Genomic DNA, 27,254 nt, shown 5'->3' on the forward strand with positions numbered 1-27,254 from the left:
AAAAAAAAAAAAAAAAAAATCAAAAAATGGGCTGGGCGTGGTGGCTCATGCCTGTAATGCACTTTGGGAGGCTGAGGCAGGCAGATCATGAGGTCAGGAGATTGAGACCATCCTGGCCAACATGGTGAAACCCCATCTCTAGTAAAAATACAAAAAAATTATCTGAACATGGTGGCGCATACTTGTAGTCCCAGCTACTCGGGAGGCTGAGACAGGAGAACTGCTTGAACCCAGGAGGCAGAGATTGCGGTGAGCCGAGATCACACCACAGCACTACAGCCTTGGCAACAGTGCCAGACTCCAACTCAAAAAAAAAAAAAAAAAAAAAAAAATCAAAACAATGGCAAAACCTAAAATGGGGCTCTATCCTTTTGTAATTTATGGTTATGTACTCTTCATGAATCTGTAACTAGGTACAATATTTCAAGAAATCTAATAAAATGCTTTAGTCTTTTTGAATTACTAAAAGTATTTATTTACAGTTAATGGTGTAATTGTTTATCAATTAAATATTAAGCTGTTTCTGAAAATAAAATATTAAAAATATGAAGAGAAAGAGAAACCACGGAGAGTACTGAACCTTATATATACCAAAGTATATGTAGCATATACAACGTGGATATGCTGGTGATGATTCATGTCCTCGCTAGGACAGAGTAGAATACTACAAGATTTCATCGTGCTATTCTGAATGGCACACAGTTTAAAACTTCTGAATTGTTTATTTCCAGAATTTTTCATTTTGTATTTTTGGACTGTAATTGAATGTGAATAATTGAAATCATAGATAAGGTGAAACTTAGACGGGTTCTTTCTTTTTACCTATGAACTTGTAAAAACATTTTCAGTTTGAACAAAAGAAAAAGTATTTGCAAATGTTTCTTAAATCAATATCTTTAGCTCTTTTATTACTGTGTGATATTGAACTGTTTATTTTGATTGATGAGTGAATTTTAATTCAGAGGACCTAGTGATATTTATCATCTCACAGTCTTTAAAAGCAGAATGTTTTATGTTATGTTGCTTTGTGAACCATCACAAATGTAACCATTGATTAATATGCAAAGCCCTGGTTTTGAATTTCTCCCTGTTTGTTCAGAGCTCTTCAGTAAACAACTGTTAACTGTTAAGTCTGTCTCTGTCCTATCCTCTCCCATGGCATGTGCTGTCTGTCCCAAGATTCTGTGATGACTTTGGCATGAATCAAGTGGTATTAATTATTGAAGTTATTTAATACATTACTGAGAGCTCTGTGATATATTAAGTTGGAGTCTATGAAATTGCTAATTTTATAGGTCAAAAGTGTTAACAATTGGCAGTTTCATAATGTAAAGCCTATAATCATTTGAATTGTTGAACCAATGCTTAAGCGTGTAATTTTACCGTTAATCATTAAACTGAAAACTACATTTCACATATGCTATTTAAGTCATTAGGTGATCTGAATGTTACTTTTACCGATAGAATTTGTTTTATAGCCTTTCAGAAAATTTTTCAAACTTACAAAATATTCGAGGAGAAAACTACATGAAACATGAAGGTGAAGGAATAATGGTTATTCTGGGTCTCAAATGGAGTGTCATGGTAGTCTAGGATCTTGCTATTCCTTCTTTTAGTAGAAATTTTTCCAAATAAACATCTAGTTTGTGGTCTTTGTTTTCTTCTACCCTTCTATTCATATTCTTTTTCCAGAATTTATATCATTTAAATGTATCTTTAAATATTGCATACACATTTTTATTAGTAAATCTAATGTATACAAAATTCAAGTGTGGAAAGACATCAGTATCCTAGCAGCACTGAAGACCAACAATAACTTACCATAATAAAGTACCTGTAAAGGTAATGTTCTTAGAGTTTCATGGGAAACTTTGTATAAAATATCTGGTAAAATTATATACATTGTTAGAACCCTGTGTTTTTATCAAGCCTTCTGAATGTAGGATTATCTTTAATGATATGGGAGTGAGATGAAGGAAGGGAATCTCAATTACAGAAAAGTATAACTTTCACAACATTTAAAAGTTTTGCTAATATGTAAATGTGTTAATTTTAGCTGTTGCCTAGCAGAGGAGTTGTGATTATTATATTACTGGTGCTTTCTGATAGTTTTTTCCAAATTACTTTAAACATCACCTCTAAGTAATTTTTCCTTATGATTAATTGGTTCTCTGAGGAGATATTTTCTAGAAGTGAAGTTTAAGGCAACACCTTTGCTGCAAAAGAGCTAGTTTTATGATCACTTTCAGAAATCATATTTTTCCTTCAGTTTTCTCATCTTGTTGTTCCTACTCAAAATAGAGAATTGAATAAGAATAGTGATATAATTTACCCTTGGGGCTTATTTGATGGCTGTTTGTGAGCTTTGTAAATTATCCAGCTACTGAAATTTACCTACCGCCTTCTTTGATTCCTGTTTCTGGTTTTTAGCACTTCCACATTGGTGGTGCTAGATAACACATTGGAGGATGTGTTCCTGAGCCTGGTCTGTGGTGCCCAGATATTAAGACATTAGGAAATATTCGCTATTTAGCACTGTTTTTAGTTCAGAGCTCTTGAGTTTTCTTATATGTGTTTTTTAAGTAAAATCGCTAGGCTGTTATCAAGTCTGATGCAGGTGCATAATTCTGAAAAGAATTTTAAGAGAAATTTTAAGAGAAACCACTAAACCACTAAGCAGTATTCACAGATTCGATTTAGAAAGTGTATCTTTTAGATAATTATTGCCATTTTGTGGAGACTCTTATCTGAACTCACAATATATAAACTTATAAAAGCCTAATTATTTTGTTCTTGAGTACTGTATGGTGATGATTTTTCTAGGGATCTGCAACATTTTTGAATAAGTGAAGAAAATTGTAGTCTGTTTTCAGCAGTAAGTCTATTTCGTTGAATCAGAATTGTTTTGGAAATATTCAGAGATGTAAATCAGTTACTTGAATTTATTTGTGACATACTTATTTTTTAAGAATCACTTTAGTGACATTGTTGTTCAACGTAATATACCATAGTTTTAATTAATCTATCTTTTTGATTGTACAATAGTTTCCTTCTATCCAAGGGGGATGTGTTCCAAGACTCCCATTGGATACCTGAAACTGCAGATAGTAATGAATACTATATATACTGTGGTTTTCTATTACATATATACTTGATAAAGTTTATAAGTTAGGCACAGTAAGAGATTAACAACAATAACTTACATAAAATAGAAGAATTATAACAATATACTGTTGACAGTTTCATAGATGGAAAGTTTATTCTTCCTGTAGATCTCAGCAGCCTCAGCCTATGATTTCTTTTCTTTCCTTATTAAGTTGAGAACTTCACCTTTTCACTTACAGAAGCACTTTCCAGCACCTCTTTGGCATATCCATATTGCCAGCATCATTACTGTTATGCTTTGGGGCTATTATTAAGTCAGATAAGCATGACTTGAATATAAGCACTGCAATACTGTGATAGTCAATCTGGTCACTGAGATGACTCCTAAGTGAGTCACAGGCAGGTAGTCCACAGTGTGGACGCACTGGACGAAGGGATGATTCATGTTCCAGGCAGGACGGGACGGAGTGGGGCGGTGCGGGACGGCGTGAGATTTCATCACACTACTTACAACTACATGCAGTTTAAAACTTATAAATTGTTTTTTTTCAGGAATTTTCCATTTAGTATTTTTGGACCATGGGTAACTGAAACTGTGAAAAGTGAAATCACAGATAAGTGAGAACTACTTATTGGGATAATTATGACTGGATTTCCTGTGTATTGTCTCTGTTCTTTTTAGAAAGGGGACAATAGTTAGATCAATTGTATGTTAAAAGCTTCTATAAACACGTCATTTCAGAAATTTGTTATGTCTGTTTCCTATGGTTAAACTGACAGGAAACGGGCAGTCCTGTTTGCCTTTCTTGACAGCCCAAATTTTGTATTAAAATCTCATTTATTCAGTTTATCATGTATACATATGCAGTTTTACCAGCATATAGACAGCTCCTTAAGAGGCCAAGCTTTTTTCCCCTTCATCACTATATTTTAAGCAGAAATAATATTTTTGTCATTTCCAGAAATATTTATAACATTATTCTAAAGTTTCTGTGACCTCTGTCAAATTCTGACTACAAATAGTAAAGATAATGCAGTAAAATTTGAATCTGTTAAAAAAAAAGTAGAAAGTGGCAAAAAGTCACTTTTTTCTCAGATTTAATTTTCAGATGCTCTTTGCTAGCCTTATACAGAAAGAAGACTTTGATCAAGTCTTATTAAACTTTCCCTGTACATATTTTAATTGTTTTTTTTTTTCCTTTAAGAAAAGAACATTTTTGGTCCACTTTGATAGCAGCATATACTTAACACTGATTGTATTTTGATGTCCTTTATGAATATGTGTTTGGTGATATTATTGCTGATTTTCCATAGCAATTTCAGATCCATTTTTGTTTTTAATTATTAACTACCCATTTTGATTAGTAGTTTGCCTTTTGTGACAGTACAAATTTAGCGTTGAAACCTTGTTCATTCAATTGATCTCATGTATATAAATATACGTATGAGTGTTATTTGACTACGGTGCCTTGTCAAAGTATGAGAGCATTTTATGTAAATGAACCTATACTAGATATGTAAGTAATTAATGTAATAGATCTGGAATTGGGACATCCTACCTTCTGTCTGCTCTGCTCTCCACTGAAGCAGGCCGATCCTGGCAAACAACATTTCTCAGGCTCCTTTGCCAGCAGGCTGTTGGTTAGGCTCGGCAAATGGGAAGCACATGTGGAAGACTGGAGGGCGGGAAGAGAGGAAGAGCCCCAGGGTATTTCTTTCTCTCTTTTTCTGCTTTGAGAGGGGTCTCCACTGTGGTTCTAGCTTGTATCAGATAACTCATAATTTGGTTCAGTGATTAACAAAAAATATTTTTTACTCCCGTAACATGGGTACATTTCTTCACAGAAGCATTTTTATTCTTGTTTTTTCTTAGCTGACTAAAAGTATGAACACCTAGCTTTGCATATTGTAGTTATATAGATTATCTAATCTCATTTATTTATGACAGGTTGTTTTACATTTGCAAATGGTTGCTGTAAGTAATATGCAGAGGAGGAAGAAGCTAACTTGCTTACTTTCTCTTTCTTTCCTTTTTTCTTTCTCCTCTTTTTTACCCTTTCCTTTGTAAAAAATAAAACATACTTATATAGAAAAGTGAAAAGAAAAAAAAGAGGCTTTCCTGTAATCCTATTTCCCATGGTGGTGAGATTATTTTGGTATAAGCTTTTTATAATGCGGAAAGTTTTTAACAGAACATCCATGTAAGCACATTTTTCTTGTACAGATGTCTTCAAATAGTTTCAAAGAACCTATTGCTTTGGTGATATAGTCTCCTTTCCCATCATGTCTGGGAATATTATTTTTTAAATAATTATGGATAATATACAATTTTGTATTTCCTTGCTTTTCCATTTGAACATAAGGTTCTACCTGATTATTAACGTGTTGTGCAGTGCAGGGAAAACTGCATATTCCCTATTGTATACTATGGGAGGTATCATAGGTAAAGGAATTGGCAGTTTCACTGGAAGGGAGATATCTCTGTAAAAGACTGGCTGGTGGACATAATGGTAGACACCTTGGAAGGGGGAATTAAAAAAACATTGCCACGGAAAGGGAAGGGAATTAACTTTTCTTCCCTTTAGGGGAAAAGAGTGGTTGTCTTGAGAGCTGCAGAATGGGATATGGAACAGATTGTAGACTTCACACTTAAAATGCAAGATTGCCAGGGAGAAAGGAGAGCTGATGATCAAACTGTGTCAGATCTATGTAGCTCCCTCCAGTTATCTATCCTACCTGCAGAATTCGTTCCTTCCTCCAGGATTTGCCTTCAAGTGCGTAGCTTACTCATTTGAGGAAGCTTTAAGGAGGTGGTTTGGGATAGTACTGAAGTCATTGCATTCAGTGCGGTCCTGAGAGTGCTGGGAGGCAAAAGCTTCTGAGGCTTTATGTGCCAAGTCCTGGGAAGGAAGAGTTTTACTTGCATGAGAGGTACAGGAACATGTAAAATCTGAGATCACTCAGAAATTCTTAAGGTCTTAGATGTTGTTAGTGTTCATTTTTTGTTGAATATGTATAAGAAAGTATCATAAGTTCAGGGGCTTAAAATAATACCCATTTATTATCTCACAGTTCTACATGTTAGCAGTCTGGGCAGGCTGAACTGGGCTGTCTGCTCAGGGTCTCCTAAAGCAGAAATCACAGTATTGGCTGGGCTGGGTTCTCATCTGCAGATTCTATTGGCAGAATCCAGTTCCTTATGATTGTAGGTCTGAGGTCCCTGTTTCCTTGCTGGCTGTCATTATTGGGGTGAGGGGCAAAACTTTTAGGGGCTGCATGAATTTCCTCTCATATGACCCCCTCAGGCGGATGGTACCTGGTGCTTCAAATCTTGTTTGACTTTCCCTTCGGTTTCCAGCTGGAGAAAACTACTTTTGAGGTGCTCATGTGATTAGATAAGATCCATCTAGATAATTTTTATATTTTAAGATTGACCTGGGATTTTAATTATATTTGCAGCCTCTCTTCTCAGCAGTACCTAGACTGATTGTAAAGCCATGGGATGAGAATCTTGGGGGATAGGGGGGACCCTCTTTAGAATTTTGCCTGCCACAGTCTTATAGGTGTTCTCTGTTATTTATGCTTCATAATATGTTTAACATGTGATAACATTGATGTGTTAGTTTGTCTTCATGCTGCTGATAAAGACTGGGAAGAAAAAGGGCTTTAATGGACTTATAGTTCGACATGGCTGGGGAGGCCTCACAATCATGGCAGAAGGCAAAGAGGAGTAACTCATGTCTTTCTTAACATGGATGGCGGCAGGCAAAGAGAGAGAGAGCTTGTGGAGGAGAACTCTATAAAACTATCAGATCTCGTGAGACTTATTCATTATCACAAGAACAGCACAAGAAAGACCCGCCCCCATGATTCAGTTACCTCCCACTTTCCCTCCCATGACATGTGGGAATTGTGAGTTAAATTCAAGAGGATATTTGGATGGGGACACAGCCAAACCATATCAATTGATAACATTTATCAATGGAAATTACAGATATTCCAGAAATTTTAATTTCACTAATCCATAAAACCGATTGGGCAGGGGAAATATATGTACAATCTGTTGTTGATGTTAAATGAAAATGTTGAAACACATATTTAATGATTATACAGTACTCCATAAAATAGGACATATTATTGCTGTTTCTTTAATAAGACTGAGTTTTATATATTTTTCATTTAGATGAATATCTTTATGATGAGTTTTGCTTTTTCTTTTTACTATTATTTTTATAGGGAATTACTTAACTAATTAATATAGAGATTCCCAAATTACTTGCCAAAGCAGTTTTATTAATTCATATTCTAATAAGTAATGTTTATGACTTTTATGCCATTTTTTTCAGTCTTACAGAGTTTTAAAATGTAAAATTTTGATAAGGGGAAAGCTGTTTCTCATTCTCATTTTTCATTTTTAAAACATCATTGTTTTTGAACTTTTATATGCCTGTTATAGTAGGTTTTGTGATAAAAATATAATTTAATTCAAATACTGTGAATAACACACTGTGCAAATCTCTTTTTCCTTGGTCTGTTTCCTCTTTACAGTGGAAAGCCTAAATGAGATACCTTGCACCTCTGTGATTATGTTGAACATCTCTCTGTATCCTATTTTGTTTTCTTAGTTAAATGTTGGTAATGCTTGTTAGTGTTCTGTTAACATCTGTCAGGATGGAGCTTATAGTATTTTGAAGGGGTTAGGAACATACGTAAATAATACGGAGAGGGTGGGCTTGTGGTGGGGCTGAATGTAGAATTATCCAGCTTCATGGTTCTGTATCAGAACACAGTGTGTTAAACTACCGTTAAGTCAGTTTACAGTTACCCAGTGTTAGCACTTTGGATATGGGACCAAGAGAAGAAGCTATTTGATTCTTTAAAGATCTGTACAGTGGAGGAATGATAGAATATTTTTTGGATTAGGAAACAGTGAAGTAGACAAAATAAAACATTGCCAATTCCTACTTTGCAAGTTTTCCATATCAAATTATATTTTCCTGAAGTGGATGAATTGTTCTCTATGTGGTTTAACTGGTTCAGATTATAGGGATACAAATATTTCTCTTGTTAGAGATATTGTAAGACTTTTAAAGATGGTATTGGCTTTTTACCAGTAAGGATATACTTTTGGCTTGTATTAAGCTTGTGGTAAACTATAGAACTCAGATCTTGTTACATGAGTTCTTGTCAAACAGTTTGCTCCCCATCCTTTTACTTATATAATTGAATTTTGAATTTAAATTCAGGGCTTCAATTTTTATTCTTGATAAACTTCACATTCATTTGGTTTGTATTGGCAGCTTTTAAAAATCTCTCTGAATTCTGTCACGTAGAGTTTCTAAATGTCCATTTCAGTTTTCTTTTATCTATAAATTTGATAAATGTATGTCATATATTTTAATTTGCTTTTATAAAAATGTTGAGAAAAGAATAAAAAAGCCCTGTAATATTCTGTCTCCTTCCTGCTGCATGTTAATTTGCATTAATTGACACTGAACATTCTTCATTATTTAATCGGCTTCAAATTTATTTAACTGTGTTAATACTGAATTCTCATTTTATAATCTTATGCACAAGTATATCACAAAACACTATATGATGTGCCATAATCACGATTTAATACATCATTTGCACGTGACTGTCAACTGTCATTCCAACTGCCTTATTTAAGCACACGGACACATACCCTCAAAAAAGAAATGAATATGAGTTTCTATTTAATTTCTTCGATTTTATATTTGTATCTCTTATGCCTAAAACCTTAGTTTTTAGTGACGTTAACAACTTTTTGTTTGCTTTAATCTTCTACTTTTAATAGTTTCGGAATAATAATGTCAGTGCTCCTGTACAGTTTGTTTCCTTTCACCTCTAGGACATATTCCTCTAGGGATATATTATTAATACTTTGCTTCATTGTCATTTGAGGTTAATTCCTCTCTGTGTGCTTAAGGCACCAACTTATAGTTAGGTTCATTTGTTTTATATGGTTTTTGATCTTAGGGATTGCCCTTTCATCCCGTTTTAATTTAATTTAGTTTTAATATTTAAAACACTTACATGACCCCAAAAGCTGACCTACAAAACTGAGACATTCAGAAAAATCTGTCTTGCATTCCTATCTCCTTGTTCTCTCCTAGGTAAGCATCCAAATTAGTTTTTAGTTTATCTTCCCATTTTTTTAAGTGTAAGAAAACACACATATATTTTTATATTTACAGTCTTTTAATTAAAGGGTAACCTGTTCTTATAACATGCTTTTTTTTCAGTTCATATATGTTGAAGACTACTTCATAGCAATAAATTGATATTTTCCTCATTCCTTTTATAGCTATGACTATTCCATTGTGTCGAAGCAATACAGTATATTAAACTGTTTTCTTATTGATGAACATCTAGGTTGTTTTCACCCTTTAGTTACTAGAAACAGTCCTGTAAATAATAACCTTATACATATGGCATTCTGTACTTTTGTCAGTATAAGAAGAAAATGGTTTGAAAAAATCAATGTTAGTTTGGTAGGATTTAAGAGAGAGCAGAGGTAAATATGTTTTCAGTCAGCCACTCTGAATCAGAAGTCTTGCTGGACAGTTCTTATCATGAATGGGTGTGGAATTTTATCAGACAATTTTTCTCTTATCTATTGTAATAATCTAATGTTTTTTCTCATTGTAATTGTAATTAAAGACACTGATAATAATAGATGCTCTATTACCAAATCATCCTTGCATTCTTTAAACAAATTTAATTAGCTTATAATGTATGTTTTTAACAAAGTGATGGATTTGGTTTATTTATTCTTTTTAGCTTATTTTTTTTTTTGCATTTGCGTTTAATGAGATGAGCCTATAATTTTCCACTCTTGCTATTGTATGTTTTTTCCCATTTAATTTTATTTACTTTTTAATTTAGGTATATCTTACAAACAGAGAAGTCACAGATCTTATCTGTACAGCTTTATGACTTTTCACTTATGTTTTCTTTTTACGTGACTACCACCCAGATTTAAACATATCACTTTTCCTGAAATTCAGAAATCTCCCTTGAGTACTTCTCAGTCAATATCTTTCCCACGAAAGGTAACCATTGTTTTTATACCTGATTTTTGTGCATGATGTGAGGTTTGGGTTAACATTCATTATTATTAATGTAGAAATCTGATTGACTTAGTACAGTTATTGAAATGACCATCTTTTTTCTGACTTAATTGCTGTGGTACCTTTGTCATGAGTCAGACAACCATATTGTTGGCTGCTGTCTGAATTCTCTATTGTGATGTTTTGGTCCATTTTTCTAGACTTAGACTAAATACCACACTGTCTTAGTTATTATACTTTTATAGTAAAACTTGATCTCTGATAGGAAGTGTCTTCCACCTTTACCCTTCTTATCTTGGTACTTCTGTGTCTTTTGTGTTGCTACATACATTTTTAGAATTAGTTTCCCAACTTCTGCAGATAAGTCTACAGATAATATTGGGGAAGAATTGAAACCTTGACATTATTGCATCATCTAATCTATGCAAATGAGGCATGTGTGTGTATAATATGTCTATTTCAATTGTCTTTAATTTTTGAACAATGTTTGTAGTTTTTAGTGTAGAATTCTGTCTTAATCTGTTCAGGCTGCTATAAGAGAATACCATAGAATTGGTAATTTATAAATAATAGAAAGTTATTGCTCATAGTTTTGGACGCTGGGAAGTCCAAGATCAATCCAGCAGATTCAGTGTCTGGTGAGGGTTTCTTTCTTAGAAGTGGCACCTTTTATGTATTCTCACATGGTTGAAGACACAACAGGCTCCCACAACTCATGTCTCTTTTATAAGGGCACAAATTCCATTCATAAGGGCACAAATTCCATTCATAAGGGCAAAGCTATAATCACCTAATCACCTCCCGAAGTCCTGACCTCTTAACACTTTGGGGGGTAGGTTTTAATATATGCATTTTGATGGAACACAGATGTTCAGAACATAGCAGGGTCTTTCACATTTATTAGATACGTTGCTAGATATTTGATGTTTTCTTCAGTGCTGTTATAATTGGTATTTTTAAATTGGCTTTAAAATTTTATATTATGCATATTTGTTGCTAATACGTTTCAAATCTTGGTAATTTTTGTGTATTTATGCCTAGAGAACATGATAAATTCTTTGATTAATTCTGAGTTTGTGAATTATTTCAAATTTCTTATGTGCACAATCTTCGATTTCTTTTATTTTCCTGATAATGCTGGTGAGGCACTCCAGAATAATGATGAATAGATGTGGTACATACATCCTTCTCTTGTTCTTGATATCGCATTTGAAAATTTAATATTTCATCATTAAGTACTATAGACATTTAGTTTCTTTTGGGCTACTTTTTAAAAAAAATGACATTAAGGATGTTCTCTTTTATTTTTAGTTTGCTGATTTTTTTTAATGAACAGGGTTTGGAATTTATTCAGATGTTTTTACTGCCTCAGAAATGACTGTATGATTATTTTCTCCCCTACAGTCTTGGGATAATCTGCTTGATCATAATGTTTTATCTTTTTTATATAGTCTTGATCCAATTTGCTCACTTTTCATATTATACCTAAAATCATTATTTTATACTTCAAGTATAATAAAGAAATCCTACCACCATCTAGATTCCCTTATCTGCCATCTTTATGTTATAGTTTTTATGCAGATCACGTGAACTTTCATCAGACAGTTTTATAACTTGTACTTTCAACTGGCACATATACTTTAAAGAACTTAAGTGGAAATTAATAATCTGTTATGTTCACCTAATTATTCACCATTTCTGTTGTTCTTTTTTCATGCCAGAAGGGCCAGATTTCAGTTCACCTGGGTTATCACTTTCCTTCTACCTGAAGAGCTGCTTTTAGCATTTCTTGTAGAGCCTATTTACTGATGACAAATTCTCTTAGTTTTCTCTTATTTTATTATGTTCTTATTTTTACTTCTTTTCTGAAGGATGTTGTCACTTGATGCAGATTTCTGGGTTGAGAGTTCTTTCAGCATTGTATAGATGTTGCTTCACTGTCTTCTGATTTCTGATGAGAAATCCAGTCATTTAAACCCTTATTACTCTACACCAATATATAATATACCTTTTTTTTTTCTGGTTGCTCTCAGAATACTTACTTCATATTTGGTTTTCAACAGCTTGATTATGATGTTTTGGTTTGTAGTTTTTTTGATGTTATTTGTTTTGTTTTCATGATCTTGAATCTGAAAATACATATCTTTCAACAAATATGTAATGTTTTTGCAATTTGTTTTTTTTCTCTACAAGTGTTTCTTCTTACCTTCAGAGACTTCAAACACATGAGTGTTAGATCTTTTGCTATTGCCCCTTAGCTATCTATAATTATCTCATATTTTGTCAGTCTTTTAAAAATTTTTAACTACCTTTTCTTCAGATTGCATAATTTTTGTCTGTTGTCAGGTTCACGGACTCTTTTCTCTGTCATCTCCATTCTGATATTAAGCCAAGTTAGTATTTTTTATTTGAGGTACTGCATTTCTCTGTTCTAAAATTTATATTTGGGCTTTTAAAAAATGGTTTTCAGTTTTTTTGTAAGAGAATTTAAGTCTTTCCATTGGCTCCAATATCTAATGCAGTTGATTATAATACCTGTTTTAATAGTCTTTGTCTGATTAGTCCAACATCTGTTTCATCTCAGATTTGACATTTCTAGGTTGTATTTTGCATTGGAAATAGCTCATATTTGTCTGGTTTTTTATATAGCTAGTAATTTTTAATTATGTCCTGGACATTCTGAATATTATGCTGAGATACTCTGACTTATATTGAAATCCTCTGAAGAATATTGACTTGTGCTTTATTAGATAGCAGTCTGGTTGGGTTCAGATTGAAGTTTCATCTAGATTTTTATAGATGGTGGTTTCAACATCAGTTCAGTTTCATGACAATCACTGTGGTCTTATCCTGCTTTTTTTCTTTTCTTTTCTTCTTCTTTTTTTTTTTTTTAGCCAGGATCTGGCTTTGTTGTTCAGGCTGGAGTGCAGTGGCATGAGCATGGCTTTCTGGAGCCTTAATCTCCCAGGCTTAAGCAATCCTCCCACCTCAGCCTACTGAGTAGCTGGGACTACAGGCACATGCCACCATACCTGGCTAACATTTAAATTTTTCTGTAGAGATGGAGTCTCCCTATGTGGCTCAGACTGGCCTCAAACTTCTGAGTGCGATCCTCTTGCCTTGGCCTCCCAAAGTCCTGGGATTACAAGTATGAGCTACTGTGCCCAACCTGCTGTTTTTTATTGGGGATTTTACCCACATTCTCTGGTTCTCCAAGGCTGCTTTTCCTGTTTTCTTTGGTGAGAAAGATGAAGTTCTCTAAGAGTTTTAAAATTCTTGCCCTGGGCATTAGGAAAAATAGCTAATGCATGCTAGGCTTACCACCTAGGTGATGGGTTGATAGGTGCAGCAAACCACCAGGGTAAACATTTACCTATGTAACAAGCCTGCACATCCTGTGCATGTACCATAGAACATAAAAATTAAAATTAAAAGAAGTCTTGCACCATTTTTTTCTGATTTGGGCTGCTGTCAGGTCTAAGTGAAGCAAGAAGAGAAAGAAAATAACACTAAAGGTTATCCCCACAGTCCTTACACAGTAGAGTCTTCCTTTATTGTTTCTCTACTCAAAATTGGGTTTTCACTCAGGCCCTTAAGTCCTCATACCACTACTCAACTGGTGATATGGTTTGGATTTGTGGGCCCACCCAAATCTCATGTCAAATTATAATCCCCAAAGTTGAAGGATGGGCCTGGTGGGAGGTGATTGGATCATGGGGATGGATTTCCCCCATGCTGTTTTCTTGGTAGTGAGTTCTTACAAGATCTGTTTGCTTAAAAGTGTGTAGTACCTCCCCCTGCTTACTCTTCCTCCAGCTCCGACCACGTTAGACATGCCTCCTTCCTCTTTGCCTTTCACTATGATTGTAAGTTTCCTGAGACTTCCCAAGTCATGCTCCTTATACAGCCTGTGGAACTGTGAACCAATTAAACCCTTTTCTTTGAAAATTATCCAGTCTCAGGTAGTTCTTTGTAGCAATGCTGTAATAGACCAGTACAGCTAGTATACTGTATTCTGATTCCAGGTCTCTGTTGGAGTCAGGCTGGAAAAAAGAAAGGGGGAAAATCCTCGTGGCTATTTTCCCCATGTTTAAGGGTCATTTTTTTCTAGTCCTCTGGCCAGAAAAATGTACTTCCATAAGTACATTTTGTTGACCATACCTGATATACTCATATCCCAATTCAGCCTATCCTTGAGTCAATTCCAAAAGGTAACAGAGAAGAAACAAACCAGGAAGCGTATCATCACTATATTGCTTAATCATCAACTTTTGACTTTGCTCTCTAATCCACCTGCTCTCATTTTTTTAAGAGTTCTTAGTAGGTGCATGTTTTTATTTTATTTTGCTTTCTGTAGAGTTTTTAGTTGTAATTGGTGGAAGAGGCCGAAAGCTGCATATTCTTTTTTAATATACGCTTTGCTGGGTATAGAATGCTGACAGTCGTTTTAAAGAGCATTTTGAAAGAACTCAGTCTAACTTTTCTGCCTTTCTCATATTTGCTCCTCTGAACATCATGGGTATACTTTCTTGTGGATGCTATTACATTTTGCTTTCGATTGATAGTTTTTAACCATCTGATTAGGATATGCCTTGGTTTGATTTTATGTTTATCATACTTTAGATTTATTGAGTTTTCTGAGTCAGTATGTTTATAATTTTCATGAAATTTAGAAAATTTATTAATCTCTTTAAACTGTTTTTTATGTTCCTCCACTCCTTCTCTAACACCCCTTCTGTGCCCCTCCAGCTATAGGCATTTTTCTTTTCTTTTTTTGCCTTCAGTTACACATATGTTAAATTGCTTCAGTTACACATATGTTAAATTGCTTAATACTTGTTATTCCACATTTCACTAGGACTGTTTCCTTTTTCTGTCTTTGCTTAATTTTAGCTAGTTTCTCTGGCCATTCCTTCAAGTTCATTGGTCTTTTCTTCTGCCATGTGTGCTATTAATATTTTTTTTATTACAGATATGATATTTTTCATCTATAGTAGTCATATTGATTTTTAAAATATTTTTTCTTATGTTTGTTGTTCTGTTTTATATATCCTGGAGTCTATTGAACATACTTACAAAGTATTTTTATATTTTTTTGTGCTAGTTTCATTACATTTGTTATTTCTGGGTCTCTTTCTGGCTTGTAATTTTTCTCTTGGTTATGCTATTTTGAATAGATTTTTTTAGGTCTCTTTGTATATGTGGAGATTAGGAATGACAATTATTTCAGGTTAATTTGTATATAAACATTTTTGTGTACTTCTTATGGTTTCTTCTTCTCTGAGAGTTTCTCTGTAAGATCCAGTTATGCAGCAGCTTTAAAATGTAACTTCCATTTCTACTGCCTAGTGATACTACTGCTTTCTGTTTGGAGTGCCGTCCTTGCTGTGATGAGAAATGCTTTCAGGTTAACAGTTTGAGTGAATATTGAGCTCATCTTATATCATTTGTTTCTCTCAAAGATCATAGGCTTTCATGCTATTTTCTGTATGCTTGAACTTTAGCATTTTCAAGTATTAGTTTACATATTTTATCCAAGTTTCCTGGTAGTTTTTAAGTGGAAATTTTAGTCATCGCTGGTATCAAGTCTCTTGGTTAGTTTTGAGATCTGGAGTTAACCGGTATCATAAAATGAGTTTGAAAAACATCATTCTTTTTCGGTTCTATGGAATATTATTCCCTCCTTTCTCATTGTTTCCATGTTTATCGTAACTATTCCAGACAAATGTAGAATCAGCTAAAGTTCTATAAAAATTCCTCTTGACCTTGTTACTATTAATTTTTAATTGAAGTTTAACACATAATACACACATAAGTGAGTAAAATACACTAATGTTCATCCATTTGATGACCTGTATACTTCTGTGAAACCACCACCCACACCGAAATCTAAAATATTTCTTAGTAAGGTTTTTTTCGTATTTCTCACCAGCATGATGTAACACTTCTTATTTCCATGAATAATTTTATCTATTCTTGAACTTCATATAAATATAATAACACAGCAAGATTTTTTCTTCTGTCTTTTGTGTACTATAACAACTGTTAAATCTATTCATGTTGTTTAATATATTAATAATTATTTTCAAACATAGAATTTCATTACATATCTGTCTATATATGTATATGTTATAATTTATTCACTGATTCTACTGTTTGTGTATTTGTAATGTTTCTTTTTTTTGGTAGGTATAAATAAAGCTTCTATTAATATTTATGTACAAGTTTTTGTTGTACATATGAAGTAATTTGGGGGATACGTATTTGGGAATGTAGTCATAGGATCATAGAGTATGTTTAGTAGGAATTACCAATTAATTATCAAACAGTTTCCCGAGTGGTTATGCTATTGTATACTCTAACCAGCAGTCCATCTTTGCCAATATTGGTGTTCTATTTTATTTTTAATTTTGGCTTTTTGGCAGGTGTGCACTGTTACTCCATTGTGGTTTTATTTTGCTTTTTCTTGATGAATAATGACACTGAGTATCTAGATTATTGGCTATTATTATTCTCTTTTGTGAAATACCTGTTGAGTTTTTTCTTGCCAGTTTGAAAATTAGGTCATTAGTTATTTTGTTTCAAGGAGTTCTTGATATATGTTGAGTATAAGTTCCTTGTTTGTAATTTTGATGCCATTGAATGTATTAATTTTTTTCTCTTATGAGTAGGTTTTTTTTGCTTCTTGTTACTTACCTCAGATTTATTATTGTGTTTATTTTTAGAAGTTTTATTATTTTTCATATTGAATGAATTTCCATCTTGAATTAATTTTTGCATGTTATTTAAGAGAAGATTCAAGTTTTATTCTTACTTTGCCTACTTTTAAAAACTGTAGCATACCTGTTCATTGGGCATGCTGTTCTTTTGAATTGCATTAGTTCCTTTGCCGTAAATAAACTTTATTGTATATGTATGAGCCTTTTTTGGTCTGTATTATATTTCATTCATTTGTTTGTTTGTCCTTAATCCAGTAGCATGTTGTCTTATTTAGTATTGCTTTATAGTAAGTCTTGAAATTAAAAGGTCTAAATAAGGCCTTCAACTTTGAGGTTTATCATTTTAATGGAAAGCTATTAAATATTTTGGCATATTATGTCATACAAATATCACTAGCTTTAACTTAATTTTTTAAAAATCTTGAAGATAGAGAATGTAAGACTAAAAGACTATTACACACAGTAATAACTACATGCCCACTAAAATGTGAACTTATGTTCAACTCTTTTATCTTGCTAATTATAAAAGAAAAGTGAAGAAGTACCTATCAGAATGAAAACAGTAAAGCTTCAATATTTAATGTTTGTGAGGTTGTCAGAAAATAGGCACTCTTCTGCATACTTGGTAGCAATGGGAATTAGATTGGGCTCTCTGGAAGATCATTTAGCAATGTGCTTCAAACAGTAACTTTAATCATAAAATTAGAGCTATTAAAATGACTTTTTGTTAGCTGTAGACTTTCACAGATAATAACACCATCTAGGGGAATTAAAAAATTAGAGATAGAATCTTTATTTGCTTTTCTAGGGTAGTTAACAGTACTCAGCTTCTCTGACCGTTTTCCTTGAAGGGTGCTAAATTTTAGTGTTGTGATGGGGATTGTGGATGTCAAATACTAGTAAAATATGTACACATGTTACTCCATTGGCTTCATGCTCAAGGAATTTATCCTCTTGATGAATGGCAAAGTCTTTTATTAGAGAACACTACATGGCAGTTTGCATTAAAAATGAATAAAAATACAATGAAATACTCCAATGTGCTGTTTACAGGATAAATCCTTTGAAAGATTAATGAAGGAAAGTATCAGTATTTGGCAATGTTACTGGTATAGGCTTAAACGGACTAGGTGGATTTGAATTGGATTTTGAGGATAGGGTTGTATAGTCAGGGATAATGAGTATGTTGAATTATATAGTGTAAACAAGTATGGAAGAGTGAGGAGATAAAAACTGTTATTGAATCTATTAATTTCCTTAAACTTTTTGTCTAATTTTCTAGGAAGTCAGTTAATTACTAGAGATAGACACATAGAAAGTTTAAATGTAAATGGTGTGTGCTTTTATGAACATATGTTCAGTTGCTTTTTGAGGTCTTTTGAATGTTCTGTTGATGAATGGTGCTGTTACTGTGTTGATGATATTATAAACTCTATTTTGGAAGCATAATTAAGTGCTAATTATAACATGAAAAAATAGGGAAAATTATATTATTTTTATGAATGAATATCAGTTAATGAACTATTTTCTAAAAAAGAACTTTCTTAATCTTTGGTTTGGAGAGAGAATAAATGACTCAAGCTATGTACTCTCAATAGAAATTTAAGATAATTTATTTTATTTTTAAAATATGTAGGTGAAAATATTAGTTCATCAGGTGACTGAATAATAGTACAGTATTTTCCTTTCAATTCTACTGGCTTTATTTTAAAAGAGTAAATGATAAAACCTTGTTATGTTAAAGTGTATTGTATTTGTTCATTCACTAAAATGTACTGAGAGACTAGGATATTCCCGGAACTTTTCTGTGCCATAGGAAAATAGGAAAATATTGCTGGACAAGAACATACATAGTCACAGGCTACTTGAACTATTGATTCAAAAATATTTTCTTGAATCCTCTGAAGCTTTTTGGACCATTGTTTGGTTCACTGGCCTAATTATTATCATTTTGTCTTTTTAGGCAGAGGTTTTCCCGTCAGGCTCTTTTGCATAGCCTGTGGATTTACCTTTGGGTCATGTTTCCATCTGCAGTCCAGTCAGTTGTGGTTGCAGAGGTGTGTGGTACATGATGTTCCTCCCTCATATGGATTATAGGCTGTGCAGGTGTTCTCGTTTTCTCTTTAGAAGTATTTAGGAACAGTGGCCTACCTAGCTAGCATGTAGAGCTTGTTTTCAAAAGAAAGTTAACATCTCAATTTCCAGTCTGCCAAATAAAGTAATCACCATTTATTAACTCAGTCTAGTGGATTCTTTTTTATTCTTTTATATTTTTAAGTCAATTTATGAATAATACAGAATAGTGAAAAGCCACTTTATTAGAAGTTTTAATGCTAATTTAAGCTTGGAAAATCTGTTATGTCGAGTAAATTTTGCTACACAGACACCATAAAAGATCAAAGAGTATTGTCACATTTTCACTTTTTTTTTTAAATGGCAAAACCAGGTGATCGAGGTTGTTGCAGAATAGTGCATGAAAAAGTACTTTCAGTTGAATGACCAACTGGAGGAGAATACTGTTTCCTTTTTTTGTCCTTAGAAATATATTGTTCACTCAATTCTTAATACTCAATACTATGTTCATCTAGGATATTATAATTAGTCTGATATATCATGTAGGTGATTGTATTGCCATCTTTATTAGAGTCTAGAGTGCTGATGTCTCTTTGTACTCACCTCTTCATGTATCTAATCATTATATCTTTCTTTGTCAATATTTTTCTCTTTTCTATAAGTGAAAGAAAATGAAAACTATTGAAGGAGTGAATGTAGGAAATTCATACTAGAAATGTGTCTCCAAGCCTTTTGAATACCTTCTTGAAAGATGAGGCAACAATTTGGGTAACACAATATAAAAACTGGAGCATAATTTATTTCACTGTGGCACCAACTTTGTAGGACAGGGATTTCTGAACTTTACCTTTTTGGCTGCCTGTCCCTGGTTTTGCAAATGAAGTTTTATTGGAACATGGCTGTGTTTGGTCATTTACAAGTGGCTACTTTTACACTACAATAGCAGAATTGAATAGTGGTAAAGATATTGTGGCTCACAAACCTAAAATATTTACAGGCTGGCTCTTTAAAAAAAAGTTTGCCAACCTCTTTTCTAGGATATTGTCTCATTTTCCCTTTTTTAAAAGATACATTTTATTTTAGTCTTAAATTTTTTTTAGTATGTAGGGTATAATTGAATGATGAGTATTGATGAAATAATACCTAGGATTATGAAATAACTGTTTCAATATAGAGGAAAAATAAGATAAGATGCTATCTTATATATTCAGTGAATTTATATGATAGCTGCAAGATGGAATGAGTTCTATTTCATTACTAAAGAATATAGTAATACTCTGTTTTCTTTGGGAGAACTCTAAGAAGGAATAAAAATACATCTGTGAAGGATTGATCATGAAATGTCAACCCTTATAAATAGTTAAATATACTAAGAAAAAAAGCCCTCGTAAACGAAAATTGAACCCAGCACACTGTGATGACATAACAAGGGCTAATTCTCATAAATTCATACATTGTTGCCTTATATCATTGAAAAGCCCCCCCAAAAAATGCATCCAAACTGTCTTGGGTTTTTTTCTCACAAGAACATTACAAAAGTTAAGGTTGTGATTCTCCTCCCAATTTAGTTTAACTGCTTATCCCACATTATTCTCACCTATTGAATCATGTGGCATGGGCTATCATAATTCAGCTTAAGTTTTTTTAGATTATAAATCACAGGTATTATAGCACAAATTTTTATTTTTATGATAGATATTTTGACTTCATTTTTGTCCAGAGTGTTAAGAACTTTTTGATTTTTCATTTTGTTTTTTAAAAAATCATATACCTGATTGTATCACTGAAGTTAAGAATTCACCACTATGAAAACTATGACAGACTAAGGACTAATTTGGAAGTATTATATACATGTCATGTTCAGATTTTGGTGTGAGAAATACATGTTTTAATCTCTTAATTTCTATGTTTACTTTACCATTTTAATGTCTATTATTTTAGCCAAGGTTATTTTATTCCAACTTCGGGGAGAGATTTTAATTTTGTATTGAGACACATAATAGCTGGTTTTAAAATTTGATTACAAAAGCATGAAAATTCGTATTCTCATAGAAGAATTTCCCTTGCACAGTAAACCTGAATATTTAAGTTAGGTGAATAATTTGTATTCTTAACAATTAAAACCCAAGTAAGTTAAAATTTTAAGAAGAGATTATTAAACCAAGATATATTTTGTAGGTACGAAGTCAGCAGAACTATTAACATAAACTATAATCTGCTTTTTGAAAAAAGTGTAATACTGAAGAAATAGCCATAAATATTTTGTCTTTATTTTTTAAGGCAAGAGGCGCAGATGTTCCTGAGATTCCTGGAGATCTTACTCTTAAGGCGTGTGGCAGTACAGCCAGTATGAAGGTTAAGCATGTGAAAAAGTGAGTATAGCTTTACAGTGGGTTCTAAACGAATTCCTACAAATGGAAATAAATTCTTCAGTTTTCTTAATTCTTTTATTTAGACTTTTTACAAAAATATGCTCTTACTGCAGAATTGTTAATTCTAAAATTATGACTCAGCAGTTAGTGGAATAGGCCTACCGCTTATCCACTCATCTAAACTATATTTTATTTTTGTTCTTGAAGTAACTTACGTCATTTTCTGTTATGTTATATTTATTTGAAAGGAACAATCTAACTATGTCATTCTTGGTACCCTTAGTGCATGCTCTCATTCTTTCAGAAATATCATCTTTATTGTTTGAGTTATGAGTTTGTTAGATTTCAGGTTTACCTTTGAGAAACATGAAATAGATGCCAAGAGTTGACTGTTAAGTGAAATACAGGTTGAACATCCCTAATCTGAAGATATGAAATCCAAAGTGCTCCAAAATGTGACACTTTTTGAATGCCAGCATGGTAGCACAAATGGAAAATTTCACACCTGACCTTATGTGAGTGTTTGCAGTTAAAACTTTGTTTCATGCACAAAGTTATTTAAAATGTTGTGTAGTATTACCTTCAGGCTCTGTTTAAAATGTATATGAAATATAAATGAATTTTGTGTTTAGACTTGGGTATCAGCCCCAGGATATCCCATAGATATATGCAAATATTCCAAAATCTGAAAAAATCTGAAACCCAAAACTCTTCTGGTCCTAGTCATTTCAAATAAGGGCTATTCATCCTGTACCTGAAGGTATCAGTTTTAAACAGGAAAACCATCATTTCACTTGGTAGAGTTAGATAGCTATGCTTCATGTGTAAGTAAAGGAAAGACAAGGATAAAAATGTTCATTCTGCGTCCAGGTCCACCACTCCAGGACTGATGGGCTGTGACAACATTCACAGGTAAAATCCGGTTTCGTACTTTGTGTTGGGAATGCTGCTTCTGGCTGTTGACGGTTTCCGTAACATTTGCCGAAAGTAGCAGTGTTCCAATGGACATTGACTTGGGTCAAAATTAGGAGATTATGGTGATGCTTTTTTTATTTTTGATTTTGATCTGTACAGTAAATATAGTACTCATTTAATTCAGTATATTTTTCAGAGGATTTGTATGGATATGTGTGGCTCATGCGCATGTGCTCATTAAATATTTTTGCTTGCATGAGCTGTTAAGTCCATTGTATTTTCCCCTTAAACTTAGTAATTTTTACTGTTTCGCTATCTTGTTTCTTATTTATTTCATGTGTTTCAGACTACCCTTCACTAAAGGTCACTTTCCAAAGATGGCTGAATGTGCGCATTTCCATTATGAGAATGTTGAGTTTGGCAGCATACAGGTATACTGAAATATTTCTTACATCCTGAATTAAGATTTACACTTCTACCTTTATATGCTTATCTATATATCTATATCTAATAGATGACACTTTGAAGTAGTTTTTTTAAATTGATGTCTTATTGGTGAGGTAAAAACTTATTCTCTTCTATTGACAAATACTTGATGTCAAGTTGACATATAAAAGTAACCATCACGCTAACATGTATCAGTTAAGGAAAATCAATCCTATCTCCCTCTCTTTTCCTATATCATGCCCATATGCCCATGGCTTTGTATAGTGACTTTTTATTCTGAAATTATGTAACCTTGTCTTAATTATTGTGAGCTTTGACACTTGGTAAAGTGTTCTCATTTTATTCTTCTTTTTCACAAATGTCTTTACTGTTATTGCCTTTGCATTTACATATAAATTATTGAATCTAACTTGACATCAAGCTAAATACTTTGCTCTTATTATGTCATTGGCAGCTTAATGTGAAAAACTATAAAACCTTTAAAAATAGCCAGATGGTGGTTATCTTAAAAATTGCATTTTCCCAGGGGAACAAAGCCACTTTTTACGTTGTCTTTCAAATAGGCTAATAGAAAAAACAAAGTCTTGATTTCTACCAAAACATTTCTACCAAAGTCTTGATTTCACCTCCTGTCCTTGCCCTAACTCCACCCTCTCTCCAGAAGAAAGCTCATGAGACATGATTGATTTGTGTCACAGTGTACTGCTTTTTGTAATTTTATTTCATAAACAAGTGAGATGAATTAGATCTGTAGGATTTATGAAAGTTAAGAACATTTCTATTTCAGATAAATTGATGGTTTATGCTGTGACATCAAACAAAGGATATTTTGTTCCATTAGTGTACTTATCCTTGAGATTGCAGTTCTCATGATAAATTTCCTAGGTCAGGAAGAGCTGATTAAAAAAACAGTAATGAATACATTTTTCACTTTGTGACTGTTAAGCATTTGATCCATCTGTTTGAATGATTTAGTTTACTCAGCTTGCAATTTAGGTAAATTATTTTCTACTTAATTTATTTTGCTTTTAAAAAAAAATCTTTACAAGGTCGAATGAGCTCTTTTGGAGATAGTAAACACTGCAACGAGTTTTAGCAAAGTGAAAAGAAATAGAAGGCTAGAGATCTAAAACCAGACCAAAAAATGTTTAAATGTTTTAACATATGAAAGGTTAGGAATTCTCTAAAGTGTCTGATTTAAATAAAAACAAAACTATTAATGGCAAACATTGTATAATGGAATAGAAAAAGCATTGGTCTTAGTTCACAAACATAGATTCTAATTTTCTTTTTGCTTCTTAGGAAGTTTTTGACCTTGGGCAAGTAGCTTAGCCTGTTTGGTTTTATTTCCTTTATGAGGTGAATGGGGTTGTACTAAATAGTATCATAGCTCTAAACTTTTATTATTTTATATTTAAAGAGTTTATAATGGCTGCATTGAGGATGTGGTAGAGAATAGACAGTTGTTACTCAGCTGCGTTTGGCTCTCCTGAGATTTTGTTAAATGCCTGCTATTAGAGTCCAGTCCTCTTAATTGGAGAACTGTGTCTAATTTTTATGGGGAGAACTCATTAGGTAGACTTTCTACCAGTGAATAGACTGTAATCTTCATTTTAGAGGGTCACACCATGTTTCACTTTCTCCATTGCACTTACTTCAACCCTGCAAATTCCATTACTCAGGCAGAAGAGGGAAAAAAGATGTGATACTAACTCAGTTTGTGACCCTGCATATATGAGGTGTATGAGTGAGATGTTTCAGGATTGTATTGATTGACGAGGAGGCCTCTGGAGTATGGAAGATAGAGGTGGTTCAAAGAAAATCAGCCCAGCTGCACCTTGCTGAGCCACACCAGAATCTCCTTTCTGTGTTGACCGTGCTCTGTTTGGCACACCTCTCCTGCCAAGTTTTGTCCTGCCTCTGTTCTGTGTCTTTGGAGACTGGCCTCTGTATACCACATCTACCAGTTTTGCTGGCTTTCTGCTTCTGGATGAATTTAGCCCATGTCAGATACTATCAGGAGGAAAATGTTAGTTTCCATTAGCTGAATTGCACAGCAAAAGAACTATAATAGCATCCTGGTTTGACTTACATGCCTATGTTTTTTTATCTTGGGTTGCCGTTCTCCCTTAGGCTGGTATAATGTTTTACATTTTTATGGACTGATTGAATTCCATTTAAGGAAAAACAAAACCAATAATATTAACTTCTAAACAATCCTATGTTCTGTTTGTTACAAGCAGTTAAAATAAAGTTCATATGTCTCAGTTCTTATTCTTTATCATTTTATAACCATCTTGCTTTTTACATAGGTAAATCTTAGCAGATTTGATTCTAAACATATTTATGGAAAATGAATCCTTTATTTTCAATATAAAGTTGGAATGTGTTCTAAAGAGAAAACAAGTAAGAAAACTTAGTAAAAGGTATCAATAATAGATAATCAGTTGTATGCTGGGCCGCTTAGTATAAACCAGTAGGTTATTCATACTGTCAAGTGGCCAACTTCGTTGTTGCTTTTTGATGTGTACCAAATTGTAGGATATTCTGCAGCCACATACCTTTTCTTTTCTACTCTGATCTTAAGACATTTCTCTTAGATTTACAGATGTATTGTCTTTATGTTTATAGCCCGTCTCTTCAGATCTTCAAAATTTATAATTGGGATTGGCCATTGTATTCTAGTATGACAGAAGATGCTAACATCTTCTAAATTTTAAAAATCCAGATGAAATAATCCTTAACTTTGGGGCTTTTAGTTCTGAAATGAAATAGTTATTTATAATCCTGTGTGTTAGAAATTCCAATGACCAATTTTATTTAGTCTGAAAGACACAGTTGCTTAAAAAACAATTTAGACATAAGTCATTACCTGTACTGAATCAGTACTGTCATTACCATATAATGACGTATAATGTACAAAGGACATTTTTATGATCTCTCCTTTGAATTCCAGCCTTGTACATCCAGCTGACTTCCCTGCATCTTCACTTGGATGCCTAATAGCACCTCAATCATTGTGGCGTGCTCAGAACAGTCTTTCAGTCCTGCTCTTTCTGCTGTCTTCCATCTTGGTAAACAGCAACTCTATCCTTTTAGTTCCTGAAGCCAGCCAAGAACCATGGAGCATCTTGGACTCCTCTCTTTCTGTCAGTCCTCACATGCAGTCCATCAGCAGATTTTTTGGCATCATCTTTAAAATAAATCCAGAATCTAGCATGCCCACCTGCTTCTCTGCTATCACTTTACACTAAAGCATTATCTTGGGGAGGATTATTTCAATAACCTTCTATAGTTGGCACAGCAGCAAGAATGAATGATTCTTTTCTAAGTCCAATCATGTCACTTTTTAAAAACTCTCTGGTTACTTCTCATCTTATTCAGAGTAAAAGCCAGATTTCTTAAACTTTTCTACAAGGATTTACAGAATGCATCCTTACCTTTCTGATCTCATCTTTCTTCTCTTCCCCTCAGACAGGGTGATCCAGCCACAGTGTCCTCTTTGTTTTCTGCCAGTATGCACATCCCCTTCTCAGGGACTTTGTATTTTTTTGTTTCCTCTACTCAAAAAATGCTCCTCCAGGAGAGCCACACACCTTGCTGCCTCCCCCTTTAAAAGTACTTACTCCAGTGCTATCTTTTTAGACTGCCCCGTCCTTACATAAGATTGCAGTTCTAGTCACCAGCATTCCTCATCTCCCTCTTGTTGTTTATTTCCCTTCATACCATTTAACACTATTTGGCCTGCTAAATATTTTATTATTTATTTTCTTCCCCTCAACATCTAGAACAGTGGTTGACACATAAAAACTACTCAATAAATATTTGTTGAATGAATAATAGATGAATGAGATGAATGGATGAATGAGTTTATGTTTGAAGAAGAGATAAAATTTGTTTTTATTAATCATTTAAAATTTGTTTTTATATGATAAGAATATGTATTCCTTATGCGTGTTTATTTATTATAAGACAAATTATGTAACCATCGTGTTTAAGTCTCAGTTTGGTACCTTCAGTTGTAATGTGTAGTATAGGTGTAAGGTGTATATGGTATTACGCTGAGGAGAACGGAGCTAGTGTGGTGTAGAATGGATATGGCCAGCGGGTAGTGTGTTCTCCTCGGGCCATACTCTCTTAATCACTGGGTAGATCTGAAGTTAGTCTTAGTCTTGCTTTCCTTATCTTTACACTGAAAAGGAAGTACGTATCCTGGATACACTGGAATACTAGGTGATAGCTAACGTTCCTTTGAGCTAAGAAATTGTAGATGAACTGTAAGTTCTGATTGAACTGAGGTTGTGATAAGGTGAAGAGGAAAATAGATGTAAAAGCACAGGGGAGGAGAGATTGTACCACACCATATTCTTATTTTAGTCTACTTCCATAGAGCTTGAATAAGCTATACATATCTATAAAAATTAGTACAGATAATTGCTCATGTCATAGAAGTAGCTTCTTGAAACATCTTTATATTCCTGGGATACAATATGCTGAGGGGTGTGTGTGTGTGTGTGTATTCCTTTTTT

At 33.4% G+C, this 27,254-nt stretch overlaps 1 protein-coding gene across 6 annotated transcripts in view; it reads left to right on the forward strand.

Moving 5' to 3' along the window:
- The window catches only part of ARHGAP32 (Rho GTPase activating protein 32), a 312,493-nt gene that overhangs the window by 120,045 nt on the left and 165,194 nt on the right, over positions 1 to 27,254 (forward strand). For 2 of the 6 annotated variants that reach the window (XM_032285000.1, XM_032284999.1), the window contains exons 3-5: positions 21,272 to 21,363; positions 22,234 to 22,275; positions 22,625 to 22,709. In XM_032285000.1, coding sequence (XP_032140891.1) covers positions 21,272 to 21,363; positions 22,234 to 22,275; positions 22,625 to 22,709 — 219 coding nt within the window. Of the gene's footprint in view, positions 1 to 18,881; positions 18,976 to 21,271; positions 21,364 to 22,233; positions 22,276 to 22,624; positions 22,710 to 27,254 lie in introns of all 6 variants that reach the window. The other 4 variants (XM_032285001.1, XM_032285003.1, XM_032284997.1 and 1 more) reach the window with 3 other exon arrangements.

The sequence above is a fragment of the Sapajus apella genome, unplaced genomic scaffold, assembly GCF_009761245.1.
Source record: "Sapajus apella isolate SASKATOON/1434 unplaced genomic scaffold, GSC_monkey_1.0 scaffold16, whole genome shotgun sequence".
Classification (NCBI taxonomy): Eukaryota; Metazoa; Chordata; class Mammalia; order Primates; family Cebidae; genus Sapajus; species Sapajus apella.